Source organism: Dasypus novemcinctus, chromosome 2 (genome assembly GCF_030445035.2).
Source record: "Dasypus novemcinctus isolate mDasNov1 chromosome 2, mDasNov1.1.hap2, whole genome shotgun sequence".
NCBI classification, from domain to species: Eukaryota; Metazoa; Chordata; class Mammalia; order Cingulata; family Dasypodidae; genus Dasypus; species Dasypus novemcinctus.
Genome location: NC_080674.1, coordinates 47,501,547 through 47,518,411, shown reverse-complemented (window position 1 = coordinate 47,518,411; position 16,865 = coordinate 47,501,547). Strand labels below are relative to the sequence as shown.

The window sequence follows — 16,865 nt, the reverse complement described above, 5'->3', positions numbered from 1 at the left end:
CTAGTTGGAATAAAAATGATAAGGATTCATTTCATTTAGAACTCTGCTGCCCTCTGTCGTTAAGAAAAAAAAAAGTGGGAGTTGATTATTACCATATTTTCCAAATCAATTACAGCTACATGAAGTCCTACACATAAGGTATAACAGAGGCAACTGGTTTCATCATTGGGCCCCTAAAATATTTCACTTCCAAAGAGGTAGATGAATATGTGTTTAGACCGTTTCTTTAAAATTTACACATGCCCTTTTAATTAGAGTAAAATAACCTCAGGAGAAAAATTAAGAGGAAGACATTTCTCATGACATGTTTACGTACAATCATCTAACAATGTACCATACAATTGCCACAAGTAAAATACATGACAATAAATAATCTGGTTTTGAAAACAGTTCATTTGTAGACCTCTGATGGTGGGGTGGTAAAAGAAATGGAAAAAGAAAAAGGCAAGGGGCTTTTGAGTAACCAAAGGCCTGTTAAGAATTCAAATCCCTGGTCTATGTGATTAAAGCAGTCATTCTATGGGGTCATAGCAGAATTTATCACTTCAGAAAGAATTCCAAAAATTATTAAACCCTATATTCAGGACCATAATAAACATATCCTTGATCTATTGTTTATACCAATAAGAAGCTACATGTCAATCTGTTACTTCAAAAATATATATTAAAAGAGCAAAAAGCACCTGGTGATCTTCAAGGGTAAGTGCCACCTCAGGAAAATAAACATGGCCACCCATGCAAAGATGGCCAACCATGTCATCATCTTGGGGAGACATTTACATACACTGCTGAAGTGGAAGACAGGAAATGTCAGGGAGAAAAAGGAATGCAAAAGAGGAACAGAGAGTCACACGATACAAAAGGCAGCATGTAAGCAGCATAAGCATCAAAGATGATGGATCAAAATGTTGTCAGGATTACTTGTAATTGTTCCTTCTGCCTAAGCTCATTTATCAGATTCAACATTCACATTTCAGAGAGCCCAAACTCTGATAAATTTGCCCAAGATTGTTAACATATAAAGTAAACCTGGAATATCTTTACATACATAAACATTAGATATATTTAAGTATATTATTAACAGTCATATGCAGGTCATAAAAAATTAATGTTTTTTAAGTAAATAGTTCTAATCTGACATGAAGTATTAAATTCTTCACTCATTTTCCCATACTTAAATCCAAGGTTTAATGAAAATCAGATCGTTCATACCTGAGACTCCTCAAACACTCAACATTTGTTGATTTTGATAAATCCTTTCAAGTTTTAATTGCAGGATTCTAAAATTAAGTAACCAAAAATACGATCCACTTAATATTTGCCCTTAAAAATTAACTCGAAGAACTGTTTCAGTCAATGAGATATTTTTGTTACAATTTTTTTTTAAGTCAACCATCCAAAGAGGCTCCATCACTTGAATCACACAATACTGTAGAGGGAAATAGTTGCTCTATTCCAATTTGGCTTAAAAGGAATCATTCAGAAAGTGAAAGTGGCTCAAGCAAGTGGGCTCCCGTCTACCATATAGGAGGTTCAGGGTTCGATACCCAGGGCCTCCTGGTGAAGGTAAGCTGGCCCATGTGGAGAGCTGGCCCATGCAGAGTGCCAGCCTGTGCAGAATGCTAGCCCATGCAGGAGTGCTGCCCATGCAGGAGTGCTGGCCCATGCGGAGAGCTGGTGCAGCAAGATGATGCAACAAAAAGAGACACAGAGAAGAGACAATAAGAGATGAAGCAGACCAGGGAGCTAAGGTGGCACAAGAGAATGACTGCCTCTCTCCCACTCCAGAAGGTCCCAGGATTGGTTCCTGGAGCTACCTAATGAGAATACAAGCAGACACAGAAGAACACACATGAATGGACACAGACAGCAGACAATGGAAGGAGGGGAAATAAATAAATAAATAAATCTTGAAAAAAAAACTGAATGGAAATGAAGGAAAGAATTTTCTGAGGCTATTTAGTTAATGTATACCATTTGTGATAGCATTTTAGGGAGAAAAGAAGGGAAACAAACAGTAGTTTAACAAAGTTAACCTATTAAACACATATCCACAATTTTATCACCATTAAGCTCATATCATGTGGTATCTTGGAAGCTAAATTACTTTTTAGTTCTAAATTTACTATTGGAACATATTTTCAACATAAGTTTAGCTTTTGTTTTTAGTTTCTTTCCTTTCCTTTTCTTTTCTTTTCTTGCTTAAGTGATTAATGAGATTACGCTGTGACCACTGATCAGTAGAATGAAGAGTTCCCAGCTTCCAAGACAAAGTATTTGCCACACTTTCCAAGACTGTTCCTATTAAGCTATTAAACCCTATTATGAAAATTGTATGCCACATTAAAGAGAACCTTAATTCACATAATTCCAGGCACACTTATAAGAAATAAATCTGAAAACAAAGGAAAAGTCAAACAGCAGACAAAGTCAAAGCAATAAATAATATATATGACATTTATCAGCATCTCTCACTTCAATCTTTGTAGGCGCTAGTTAAGTGATCACAAAAAAAAAAAAAACCTTTTGGTCTGGCTTTTGAGTCACTTCATTGTGTTCTATTTTTATTTGGAAACAAACTGCAAAATGCAAAAGTCAGAAAATCTAGTCTGGAAATGCTGTTCCATTTTTGCAAGCCCTCTATTTCCCAGATAGTCTGGACACTGTCTCAAGTATAAGAACTGTAAAATCATAAAGAGGTTAATGTCTATATGATATCTGGATATAAAGCAACTCATTCAGTTGAGCTGTTTGAATACTATCGACATTTCTCTGTATTTACAATATTAAGTGTTGCGTAACCACAGCATTAGGCTCAGAGGACACCCAAAAGAATTCTTTGTCAGAACAAAAATCCAGTTTTAAGGATTGCCAGTTAGTCAATTGGGGTACATCCCATTCCCTCTCAAGAAATAAAGCCATTATATTCTGGTGTGGAGTTACACATTTCCTTCAAGAAATAATAAAACAATGAAGGCTGACATATTGGTATCATATCAACCCTAGCATATCTGCTATCATAACCTATCCAGCAAGAATTCCAAACAATGGAATGAGCTAACAAATGAAAGATACATCCAATATGCATTTATTGAATATTAGAGCCATTTGAATATACAATGTGCTAGGTCAGGATTCATAAACAGCAAGGTAAATGAAAGGTAGTGCCTTAAATACCTTCACTCTAAAATGAGAATAAGATGTCCTCTAGAATTAACATGAGGATTAATTGAACTACTATTTGTAAAGCGCCCAGTAAAATGCCTTTGTAAAAAACCCAGAATTATACTATGTCCAATTGTGGGCAATTATTTCATTTTTATTATTATGAACCACCTTAAGCTGCATGTCTACCTACAAAACCTAAAAATACAGCAAGATTCTTTCTGTTGGCATATTATTATATGTTATTATTATACATTTTGTAAGAACACTAAGGTAGAGAGTGTGCAGTGAGATAAGCACTTCCATGCATCCCCAGGGGAAGCTCCAACTAGTTCCTCCTGTGTGGAGATCAACTTGTCAATATCAAAAGCCAACAAAAAGATCTTAGTCCTTGTGGCCAAATAATTGTGTTTGGAAAAATTTGAACTAAGAAAATAATCAAAGACTGAGAGAAAATTGGTATGACGACAGAAGCACACACAGAAAAGAGTATGTTCAAGAGGTGACTCTTACCACCTTACTGTAATGACTGTTCCCAGAACAGTTACTACAGCAGCTACTATTGTTATTAAGGCTACTCTAATAATAAAAATAAAGGAAACTAAATAAAGAGGGAAAAGGAGAGAAAGACAGACAGGCAGACAGATGAAAATTTGGGAACTATTCCTGATAAATATAAGAAACTGAAGAAAACCATTTAAGGAAAAAAAGCTAAATAAAGTCAAAAAGGTACCCAGGATGATACTCGGAGAACTACATAAAAGCACCCCCAGTATCAGTATGCCACTGCCTTTGTTTAAAGTCAAATCTTCCCACTTAATTTAAAAAACAGTTTTCTGTCAAACCACAAGTTTCTTAAGTAATAATGAAAATCTGCTTCCCTCTGCTGGTCACTCAGATTCACCAAATAAAACAAAGTCAAACTATAGACTAAAAGTTCATTTTTATAGAAAAATGTGTATCTAATCAACCGAATAAATTTCTTTCTTCTTAATAAAGATTAATTTTTTTTAATCCAAAAGCATGACCATTTTCAAGCAGAAGGCAAATCTCCAACCTTTCCAAATCTGAACAACTTCAGTAATTTAAAAATCTGTTTGCCTGTTTTGAATTTAAGCTATCAAATCCTTTATTTATTTTGCAGTATGGCCAAAGAAACAAAAATAATTTTTTATCACAAAAAGCTAACTTCAGCATGCCAATTACAATGAGATTTTCAAATAACATGTAAGGATACTACTGAGTTGTAAAGTAAGTTATTTTTTCATATTGTAATTTAAAAATCAAGGTAAACTAAGTATCCTTTTCCTGTGTGAAATATTTATCAATGTAAAGTCACATACTAATTTTACTCAGTTCCATGCTTTGACTTTCACAGTTATTTAAAACTATTATTTAGATAATAATATCTACAATTTGAAAACGTCTACTAGGCAAACCTCTAATTATTTGCAGGGTATCTTCTTGTCATAAAGAGAATTAGAAACAAAAAGGAAGCTAAGAAATATTTGTGCTGTTACTTTTTTCTATTCTTTAAAAAAAAAAAACATGCTGACCATATACTTCAAGATAGGCAGTCTTATAGAAGACCAGTGGGAGTGTAAATTGGAACAAGCTTTCTGGAAACAATGTGGCAATAAACGTAAAGAGCCCATAAAAGTAAGCATACCCTTTCACTTCTAAGATTCCATCCAAAGACAAAAATCATAAATACCAAAGATTTATTATGTACAATGAAGAAAAATATCAACCTCTAAAATGTACAACTTTAGGGAAAAATTAAACTTTGTATACTCATATGATGGGTAAATAGGTAGTCCCCTAAAATAATGTTTAGAAAGCATTGTCAATGATAGGATGTTATCAACAATATAGTATGTAGGATTTTAAAAAATGAACATGAAACAATAAATGATACAATGAGACTTATAAATATATGCAAATCACATGGAAAAAAAATATGGAAAGAAAGAAAACAAAATCTTCAAGTGTTTATCTCCAGAGGGAGGGAGGCATTAGAAGATATTTATTTTTATACTTACATGTCCTAATTATCCACAGTAGGTATTTGAGAAAGCAATTTAAGAGATTTATTCATAAGAAACACTGATATTTCTGCTGAAAAGAAAACTGACATACTTATTTTTACTACAAATGAAAAAAAAGACAAAAACATTCAGATCATCATTGCAATTTTCTTTCAAATATGTGTTTGAAACTGTATGTACCCCAGAAAATCATGTTCTTAAATTTAATCCATTCCTGTGGCTGTGAACCCACTGGAAGCAGGACGTTTTGATGAAGCTACTTCAGTTAAGGTGTGACCCACCTCATTCAGGATGGGTCTTATCCTATTACTGGAATCCTTTATAAATGGTATAAAGACAGAGAGAGAGAGAAAGCCAGGGAAACAAGAAGCTGAAATCAAGGAAACCCAGAAGAGAAAGGAGACACTAGCAGACGCTGCCATGTGCCTTGCTGTGAGAGAGGAGCCAGGACGGCTGGTAGCTGGTCTTTGGGAAAAAAGCATTGTCTTGATGCCTTGATTTGGATATTTTCCCGGCCTTAAAACCATGAGTGAATAGATTCCCACTGTCTAACCCGACCCATTTCATAGCATTTCTTTTGAGCAGTGTAGGAAATTAAAACAGCATGGTTCTTACCACACACATGATGTAGGACAGGATAGCACCAGAGGACCCGATAAGTGCACCCACGATGGTCAGCAGGTTGTTGTTGAGCAGGAAGCCCTCTGCACACAGGGCCCAGCCCGAGTAGCTGTTCAGCACTGTGATGACCACCGGCATGTCAGCACCCCCGATAGCAGCCGTCAAAGTCACGCCCTAGGATGAAAACCAAAGGAGAACTCAAAATTAGTAACACAAAAACAAGGCACCTGACATTTAACATCTTGGTTCTTAATCATTCCTGTTTTCTAATCAATACATCTACATAGATGTTCCACTTCACTTGGGGTAATGGCCCAGTGCCTCCTAGCTGACCAACCTTCCTCTTGGTATAATAACTGTGAACAACAGACCAAAAAAAAAATTCCTAAACAAAAGCAGTGACAAAAAGCAGGCAGAAACTGGAGGGACATCTACACTTGGAAAAAAGTAGCAGCCCTGCATGAATTTCTCAGTTTTTATGGCTTTTAGCCTGAGGGCCAACCCCTGCCAAGTGCCAAGTGGTACAACTAAAAGTAGGATATAAACGCAGAGTCTTACTCGCTTGATGAGCCCAAGGACAGTGTTTGGGGTGACTACAGCAGCTGGAAGCAAAGAGGAAAATCCTGCAAAGAAGCAAGCCTAAGAAAGAAAGTCCAAAATTGTGCATATAAACCATGCTCAAATTTCTGGCTGACTCCTGAAATATTTATACAAGGGGAAGACTCCAAGCAATAGTGTCAAAGATAAAATAACAATAAATTGCAGCTGATCCCTAAAGCAGGAGAGTAAGAACTAAGAATTTGAAGAAGACCAAGTTAACTGCTTACAAAAACAAAAACAAAAACAAAAAATACTTTTTAGAGGAAAATAAGAGACTCCAAAGTCTCTATGACTCTTTCACAATATCCAGGATACAATCAAAAATTACTAAACATAGGAAGAAAATGAAAAGCCAAAAGAGCCCTAATGTTGGATTAGTAGATAAAGATTTTTAAAATATTATTTTAACTACACTCAAGAACAACAAGGAAAATATGCTTGTAATTAATAAACAAATAGGAAATCTCAGCAGGAAAGTAGAAGGTATGAAAAAGAACCAAATGGAAATTCTAGAACTGAAAAAATACAATATCTGTAATATAAAAACTCACTGAACTGGTTTAACAGCAGTTTGGAGATGACAGAGGAGAGACCTGTTGATCTGGAGATAGGTCAATAGAAATTATCCATTGTGAAGAACAGAGAGAAAAAAATGAAAAAAAAAAAAAGTATCAAAAATAACAAACATGTAATTGGAATGCCAGAAGGAAAGGAAAAAGAGAATAAGGCAGAAAAAAATATTTAAAGAAAAAATGACCCCAAATTGTCCCAAATTTGAAGAAAGCAAAACATTTACAAATTCAAGAAACACAGTAAATGCCAAGCAAGATAAATACAAACAAAGCCATGCCTAGGCACATCATTGCCAAATGGTTGAAAACTGAAAATAAAGAGAAAATCTTTAAAACGGCCAGAGAAAATAATACATTACAAACAAGGGGACAACTATATGACCATCCACAGGCTTCTCATCAGAAACAGTTTGAGGCGAGAACATAGTGGAAGGACATCTTTAAAGTGTTGGAGAAAAAATCCTTCAAGAATGAAGGCAGAATAAAGAAGAACTAAGAAAATTGGTTGTCAGCAAATGTGCCCTACAAGAACCGCTAAAGAAAATTCTTCAGGCTGAAGGAAAATGATCCCAGATGGCAATTCTAATATATAGGAAGAAATAAAGAATACTGAAAATGGCAAAATATGTGAGTAAATATGAAGAATATTCTTTTCCTTTTAATTTCTCTAAAATTCACATGATTATTTGTGGGATAGGCAAAATTCTAAGATGGTCTCCAAGATTCCTGCCTACTGATGTATACACTTTACATAATTCCCTCCCCTTGAGAGTTGGCAGGCCCTGTGAATATGACGGAATAACACTCCCACGATTAAGTCACTAATCCACTGATTGTGAGTTAAAAAGAAAATTATCTAGGAGGGCCTGACCTAATCAGGTGAGTCCTTAAAAGGCCCTTGGGTCCTTCCTAAAAGTGAAATTAAAGGTATGAGAGGGCATACGGATGGGATCACATGTCAAAGAACTGCAGCTAGCGCCTGGAAGCTGAGAGGAACGCCAGCCAAAAGTCAGCAAGACAACAGAACCTCAGTCCCGTAACCACAAGGAACTGAATTCTGCCAACAACCACATGAGCTTGGAAGAGGACCCTGAGCTCCAGAAAGAAACAGCTCAGCTGGCGCCTGGATATTAGTCTTGTGACTCCCTAGCCGGCAGTCTAGCTCAGCTGTCTGCGGGCTTCTGTCCTGTAGAACTATTAAATAATAAATTCATGTTGTTTTAAGCCACTAGACTTGTAGCAATTTGTTATGAAGCAACAGAAAATTAATATACTAAAGCAAAAATTAGAACATTGCATTGTGTGATTTATAATTATGTAAATAAACTATAGCACACTCAAACTAACACTATGTAGCAGTTTAAAAAAATAAAAAGAGGTAGATCTATGTGAACTGACATGAAAAAATAAAAACCCTAAGATGTCAAGTAAAACACGCAAAGTATAAAACAATATATATAGCACAATTTCATTTATATTAAAAAAACTATTTGTCTATGAACATATACATGAGTATAGGTGCATTTTTTAAAGTCTTGAGGTATACACCAATTTGTTAGCTGTAGTTATCACTGTGAAAGGGGAAAAAATGATTGGGAGAAAACGTTTGCTTTTTATTTACATACTCCTACATTTTTTGAATTTGTTATGATGTGATTATATTCATGTCTTAAAAATAGTCAAAATAAGTCCACAAAATACTTTATCTTATTCAAACATTCTCATATGGCCAATAAATACCTTTTAAATATCAAATTCATCTTATTTCAAAAATAACATTTTTTTTAAAAGTTTCACATTTCTAAGCTATAGGTTTGATTTTGAGATGTTTTATCACTTCTTCATCGTTAAAAAAACATCAAAACGATTTTTCCTTTGTTTAAAATAAAACAAAATAATAAGGCAGAATAAGATTGGATCACCACTGGTCAGATAAAGATAGAATTTTAGGTTACTTTTTAATATTCTAAAGTTTCTGTGCTAAAATTATAGTCTAACTCTTAGAATCACACAAAAATAAGTATTGTCTTATAAATACTGTAAACCTGTGCTTCTGAATTAAGCAGCCAGCAAAGTGTCTGCTAAGCTATTACTACATGTCTGGCTTTGTGCTAAGCACTATAGATGATAAAAGAAACTTAAAACACGAATCTTGTATAGCAGGTATACATCAGACAACACAAACATGAAGTAATCAATAAATAACAGAGCTGTATATAACAGCATCATACACAGATATAATAAAATGTTAAGCTGTAACATACAGACAACAAAAGAATACTGTCTAGACAAATATACCAAATGTAAAAGTTAGAGAGGAAGTGAGAGATCAAATCTACAACTAAGGGCCTCACTGAACATAGAGGGTTTACTAGCAGTACTTCATTTTATATAATTCTTTGATTAGATGTCATTTCTTCCAATGAAAGTAAGAACTATTAACAGACAAGGGCTATTTGATACTTCCTAAGTAAACCTCTACAGCACTGTTGTGCAGGGCTTGTCACACAAAAGGCGCCTAATGAATAGAATTGAAACTCTTGGGTTTTATTTACCAACACATGATTCAGTAAAAGGATCCCAAAGAGGCAAGGGTGTCACAAATCAAGAACCACGTGACACAACTTTGAAAGAGACCATTACAAGTTGAAAGACTGATTTTCACTATTTTTCTCTGTTTTCCAGATTCTAAAAAATGAACATGTACCATCATCTTAACACTTTTTCCTATCAACAGCCTTGAAGAGATCAAAATTTAAAAGGTTAAAATGTAATCATAACAATACTCTTGCTAAATATCTTCTTTCAATCTCTGACTTCTTACCATGATAGCAGAGAGAGCGGACACAGACCCCAGACAGGTAATGCCCATAGTAAAACTTGGGTCCATCATGAATGGGATTATTCCACCCACGCTGGCAGCCAGCAAGCCCGCATTGAGGAAATGCCTTCCAGGAAGCAGAAGAGGGGCGGATTTCAGGATACCTAGAACCAAGCACATGGTAGTCAGAACCCAGAAGGTGCTGCCAAAATGCCCCACAAACACACACACTCTCAAATCAATGTCCTTTAATCTTCAACTACCAAAACTTAATATTAGAATAATAGCACGGTATTTAAAATACCACTTTATACTACCAGGTACTGAAACATAAACGAAAAGTAGAGCACTTACAAGTAACACTAATGGAAATAGGAAAAGTAGAGTTCAACTTAACTGTTCTTTTCCCTACTTTGATCACATAACAATTTCTTTACACTTCGTCATAAATTCTTGAAAAATGTTTTTTTCCCCTCATATGACTCATACACAGAAGGTGTTACTTGTGGTTTTATTTATTTAAAGCCTCAATACAAAGTCCTAGCACATTAGCATTTCTGGTTCTATCAAATGAGCCCAAGGTAGAAAAACCCTGTTTATTAATTGTTTCTAAGCATGAGGCTTAGAAACAAGTGTGTTTGGAGCTTCTTTTTCATGGACGGTCACACATTTAATTTTTTTTTTTTTTAAAAGATTTATTTATTTATTTCCCTCCCCTCCCCCCCCCATTTGTCTGTTCTCTGTGTCTATTTGCTGCATCTTCTTTGCCCACTTCTGTTGTTGTCAGCGGCACAGGAATCTGTGTTTCTTTTTGTTGTATCATCTTGCTGTGCCAGCTCTCTGTGTGTGCGGCGCCATTCCTGGGCAGGCTGCACTTTCTTTCTCGCTGGGCGGCTCTCCTTACAGGGCGCACTCCTTGCGCATTGGGCTCCCCCACACAGGGGACACCCCTGCGTGGCACAGCACTCCCTGCGCACATCAGCACCACGCATGGGCCAGCTCCACACGGGCCAAGGAGGCCCGGGGTTTGAACCGCGAACCGCGGACCTCCCATGTGGTAGACGGACGCCCCAACCACTGGGCCAAGTCCGCCACCCACACATTTAATTTTAAAGACTTATTTGCTGGAAGGCAAGACCAGACTTTAAAATCATGAATAAATTTCTCTAATGACTCCTTTTTCATGAAAATCCTGAAAGTAGCCAATATGGGTTTTTTCCTCCACTTCCATTTTCATAATGATCTATTTATAAACAGTAGCAAAAGATGCCATGATAGAGCGATAAAATGTGTATTTGTTTTCAAAATAAGCACGGTTTATTAATCACACAAACTTGTTCAATACGATGCTTTCTAGTCCGGAAACATTCTTTTCTGTGAACACTACACTGAGGCTATTATTATTTGTTCAACTGTATTACCAAATGTCAATTGGTCCCTCTAGGCAAATTATTGAGCACTAGTTTCCTCCACTAGCTGTCTACAGAAACAACAGCTTCAAAGCTTAATGAGATTTTTGAAGATCAATAAATGGAAGCCATATATTAATGAGGGGAAAAAACCCTTCCTATATTTCTGAGTGCTTTGCAGATACTCTTCACGTAACATATTCTACTATAAAATTATTTTCTCATTGAAATGACTCCCTAAAGCCTAAGCAATAGATATTTTGTTTTGTTGAATCACTTACCCTGCAACTTTCCATAGGCAACAAGAGACCCACTGAAAGTAACACCACCGATGTAAGTACCGAGGTAAGCCACGATCTTGGTGAGATTTGCTGCTGCGTCCACAGCAAAATGTGGATATTCTACAATGTACTCAGCTATGCAAGTAAGCACAGCTGCCAAACCCACCAAACTGTGGAAAGCAGCAACTAATTGAGGTAAATCAGAAATCTGGATGCGTTTGGCAATTGTCAGGCCTGTTGGGAAATGAAGGTCAAAGAGAAATTGAAACTCGCAGATCTTTGAGAAATAGCCACAATAATGATCACACAAGTTTCCATCCCTATCACCAATAAATATTTATCTGGTTCCTAATGTAGACTAAATATCCTCTACAGGGGTTCTTAGAAGGAAAGACATAAGCCTTATACCCCTTCAAAATAGTAACTTTCCTCAACACACCTAACCACAGCCAAATTCCAAAAAATCCAAACACATCAAATCAATGCATGCGTCTTCCCCTTCCTCTCAAAACCTTCAAACACTCCCCTACCCTAGCTCTTCAGAATACTTAAAGCTCCGGTTAAACACACCTAAGCTCCCCCCACTGCAGGAACTCTTGTTCCTGATCACACAAAAAACAGCTGGAATATGAAGTAGGCCTACATTTTCAGCTGGGTGAGTGGAAGCCAAGACTATTGGTAAAGAAATGCAAATATCTGTGTAGGAAAGGTTCAAATTAGGAGACTCTGAAAGGAGTTGCATGATTATAGGTAGGTGATACACAGTGGGGCTCAATATACTTGCTGGGATCAGGTCTCACTGTTTACCTGCTATGAACCATGGCACAAGCATTTTCCTTTTAGAGTTTTTCTAGGAACTATCAAGAAAGGACTCAAAGGCTATCCTGGTCTCACATAAAAGGAGGCCTAAGACCATTGGTGTAACGGTCAATGTTTAACAACCAGCTCCCTGGGGAAGGAAAAAATGTGTATATACAAATGAATATATGAGTTTTGACTGATATAAAGGTATGTAATACACAATTTGCAAATTGAAAATTTTACAATACTCTTCATTGTCAATTCCACATAGCCAACTGATTTTCATAAAATACTTTTGTTGATTTTTGCCAAACTCTTGTATCCATAGCCAACCTATGTTTGGCTGTTTATTGGTACCTGATGAATGAATATAGTTCAACAAAAACAAGAACACTGGCTGATATTGTTGTTTATATTAACAAGTTCGACAAAGTGAAACAGCGAAGACATATGTAAGAACTGCACTCATCCGTCAATGATGCAAATGACTTTGCTGAACCTGATAATACTTTTCAAATTCTGAAAGAATATCTGCTGAATTTCTGTGCAATTCACAATGTAACAGCTATAGACACAACACACATTTAAATTTAAGCTGTATATTAACACTTTCTCCATTACTTTCTTAGGTCTGAACAATCAACAAAACAATAAATCAAGCCTAGGTTTGTGGCATTTGTTGATTTTAACAGTGTAATTACTCCTATTTATGGCTGATTTCAAGCTACCAATGGGATGCCACTAAATGTGAAGTTGGGAAGACATGTGCATTAACCCATAATTACATAATATTTCTGCCATACAGATACAATAGTAGTAAATAACCTCAGGAGCATAAAAAAATATCTAGAAAATTAATTAGAAATGTTAAGATTTAGTATTACTTTTGTTTTTAATTTATTTAAATTTACATTTATATAAATCCTTTTTTAATAAATGACTATGTTTAACAACCAGCTTGCAAAATTCCTGAAAATTTAACATCGGTCCCAGCACATCAATGAATAAACAGTAGTTTTTCTGCTGGTACAGGTGTTTTTCAAGTTTTACAGGTCTATGAAACAGAATCTTCCATTATTTATGCACAACAAAACAAAAGATGAGCCTATACACACCACATATATGATTATTCCAATCTCCTATTCTATAATGAGCTGGCTGGACAGAGCCAGGAAAGGAAAATAAGAACCAGGTTCAGGGTTTGTTGTTTTTAGCCCACTCTTTCAACTCAGTGATGCACTTACTCAATGTTTTAAAAATGTTTGTACTTGAATGAGAATTACACCAACTGGGATGAATTATCACTAAAATAATATTCACTGGAGCAACTTCCATTAAGGCAATTTAATTCCTCTTTCAACATGGGCTTCAAATAGAAATATATACTCAGTAACTGAAGTGCTACTACTAAAAGATCTTATTCCCAATGAACTTCTCTTAATTCTCTGAGCCTAACTGCCTTCAGTTGTTCTAAGAGTAAGAACCCCACAAGTGCTTACCGATGGTGCCGCCCAAAGCCATTGCTCCAGACATCTGAGCTAACAATTCTGGGCTTGGTTTTAGACCTCCGAGGGTGGCTGCCAGGCCTCCAGCAACCCCAATCATACCCAGTGCATTGCCAAGACGAGCTGTTCCCTGGGTGGAAAGGCCAGCCAGGGCACCAACACAGCACAAACCTGAGCCCAGGTACATGATCTTTTCAAAGGAAAGGGGGGAGAGAGAGAAATTAACATGAGCTTGAGTCTACTGACATTGGGAAGACCATTCTTGAGGAAACATGATTTTTCTAAGACCAATTTTAAATTCAAACAATAGAGGAGCCAACGTGAAATCATCTTTCAATATATTTTCTTATACATTAGGAATATTAACATATTAAATATTTTAAATTGTACTTGTGATGCTATCATTTATATAAATCAGTTTCTTCTGCTTTTGATTTCATGCATGATGCATATAAGAGTGCCTAAATTTAAATGGAGTTATATAGAAAATTACAGATAGACTTAATGAGCTGATTTTCAGAATTCTGAAAATTTACACCTGGTCAAAAGCTGTAAAGAAGCCAATCTCTGATGTCATTGAGTGCAAGGACACACCACGTACTTTACTTATGTTGTAATTTAGTCTCATGAAAGCCACAGGAGGAAAGAATCATCATCCTCATTTTTCAAAGAGAAAACTGAAGCTTAAAGAGATTATGAAATTTTTCCAAGGACAGATGATTAGTAAATGGCAAATTTGGGATTCAAACATAAGTCTGGCCGACTCACCATTCCAACTCTTCTCAGAAAAGATTTTGTTCATTCAAAAATACTGCATTTTGGGAACACAGCAGAGAAAACAAGACCTGATTCCTGCTCTCAAGGAGGTTACAACCCAGTGATAAACACTGAATAAAAAATGGAAATACTGAGATCACAACAAAGTTGAAGCTCTATTATAATTTTACTTAAACCTGATACTTTCAAAGTTTAATTTGATTACTTCCACTTTTCTGTATAGCAGTAATTTTTAAACTATCTTTTTTTAATTGACTTGGTATATGGAGCTCTTCACCAACAGTTGTGGAAACAGGGAACAAGAAATGATGTACTACATTTATAGAGGAAGAAAATAAGCAGGAAATGGACTAATAATATTTAATAATAAAATATTTCAAAAATTTTACCGATTATTTCATTATATCCCTACATTAATCCATCCAGGTACATAAAGAGCATATTAATAACCATCTCAACTATTTTTACATATGGAAAAACTTAGGGACAAATAGGAAAACCCATGTTAGCACATTCAGTTGGTAGACAAATCCACTTCTAGAATCCAGAGGCCTGATGCTTGGACGAATGCTGAGGTTACCAAAATGGTTTTATGATTATTGTTGCATATGCTTGAATTTTAGTGAATATAATCTCAAATCTATTTGGGAAGAAAACATAGTAGCAAAAATACAAACTTCCAAAAGAGCCTCTTACTTGTTCAATGTTATAACCACTGTAGAGGGCAGCTAAATATCCTCCAACAAAGGTGCCAGCAGGGAGCATATACAGGTAGTTGTATTCTGGGGGATCAGTAGGTCGCTTGAACATATCCAGCATTCTTTGAGTCACCAGAAAGCCACCTAATCCAAAAGGAAATACAAAACAGAAAGAGGTATCTCACTGAGAAACATGATTCTATTTAAAAGTACTATAAGTTTTCTATTTAAATACACCTTTATCATCTAGGGCTAAATATAATTTTAAGTAGCATTTTAGAACCTCAAAATTAAAGGTGATTCTATCACTCAAGTCAGTTCCATTGGAAGCAGGGGCAGGCGGGGGCTGAGTTTTTTCAAGAAGAAAACATGCTATCAGTGTGCAGAACCAACTATTTCTGCATGACTAAAAGGAAATAGCCATTCAAACAGTTTAGGAATGCAAAAGATCAAAGGTCATTAACTTTCCTTTAATATGTTATTCTGTTTGTTAAACCTTATAATAATTGCTAAAAGAAAAAATACCATATCAACAGCCATCAGGTTTCTTGGACACATTAAACCATTTTTAACAACAAAATAGCATCAAATGAGTTTCAGACACAAGTGATGGGCTAGGCTTTCAGTTTTCAGGAACAAACACTGGCTAGGGATAAGGCCAAAGGCTAAAATTTTATCTAAAATTACACTTATTTATAGATGTTATGGTGATAGTCCAAGTCAACTTAATTCAGAACTATGCATTCAACAGTTTTCTAGTTAACTTGTAGCGAGACATCATTTTGTTTGTTTGTTTTGGAGCATTGGAGGGGTGTGTTCTTTATCAAGAGTTTCTAAAAACTACAGATGAACAAAAGAGCTAATTTTCCTTCACAAAGAGCATCATGGTCTGATTGAAATATTTTAAAAAGGCACAATTAAGCTCTTGAAATGAGAATGTCCTATTCTCTACTGATTTATCTCCACTAGGTAGATGGGGCACTCTGGATACTTTCATTGTTGTCCATACCTGCAATGTTGACTGAGGATATGAATGCAGCAAGAGTAGCAAGGCCCTGAGAAGTTGTGGTAGGATACAAATGTCCTCCCATCAGTACCAACCCACCAACTGCAGTCAACCCTAGGAAGAAAGCATCAATGTGGTCAATCAAATGTGATAGCTGAAGGCCCTCACTTACACAGATTCATAAAAGGGAAGGTTCTCTATATCAAAAGGCAAGGTTGGAAAGCGGCTGTGGCTCAATCAGATGAGCTCCCGTCTACCATAGAGGAGGCCCTCGATTCACGTCCCGGGGCCTCCTTGTAAAGGCAGACTCGCCCACTGGCGCTGCCCAGCCCACAGATGCCATGGAGAGCCAACTCAGCAAGGTGACACAACAAAAAGAAAGGAGACAAGCGAGAACACAGAAAAGCCCACAGCGAATGGACACAGAGAGCAGACAGCAAGCAAGCCACGGGGGGAGGCGGAGGGGTTAAATAAATAAATAGAGACACAGAAGAACATACAGCGAATGGACACAGAGAGCAGACAGCACGCAAAAAGCTGCAAGAGGAGGATTGAAAAAAA

The 16,865-nt window shown here is 36.1% G+C and overlaps 1 protein-coding gene across 8 annotated transcripts in view; it reads right to left on the bottom strand.

Annotated features, from left to right (window-relative positions):
- The window catches only part of NNT (nicotinamide nucleotide transhydrogenase), a 100,525-nt gene that overhangs the window by 32,722 nt on the left and 50,938 nt on the right, over positions 1-16,865 (bottom strand). For all 8 annotated transcript variants that reach the window (XM_058308751.2, XM_071208080.1, XM_058308747.1 and 5 more), the window contains 6 exons: positions 16,308-16,418; positions 15,297-15,442; positions 13,818-14,013; positions 11,518-11,751; positions 9,831-9,991; positions 5,829-6,008 (listed from right to left, as the gene is read on the bottom strand). In XM_058308751.2, the coding sequence (XP_058164734.1) occupies positions 5,829-6,008; positions 9,831-9,991; positions 11,518-11,751; positions 13,818-14,013; positions 15,297-15,442; positions 16,308-16,418 (1,028 nt within the window). The remainder of the gene's footprint in view (positions 1-5,828; positions 6,009-9,830; positions 9,992-11,517; positions 11,752-13,817; positions 14,014-15,296; positions 15,443-16,307; positions 16,419-16,865) is intronic.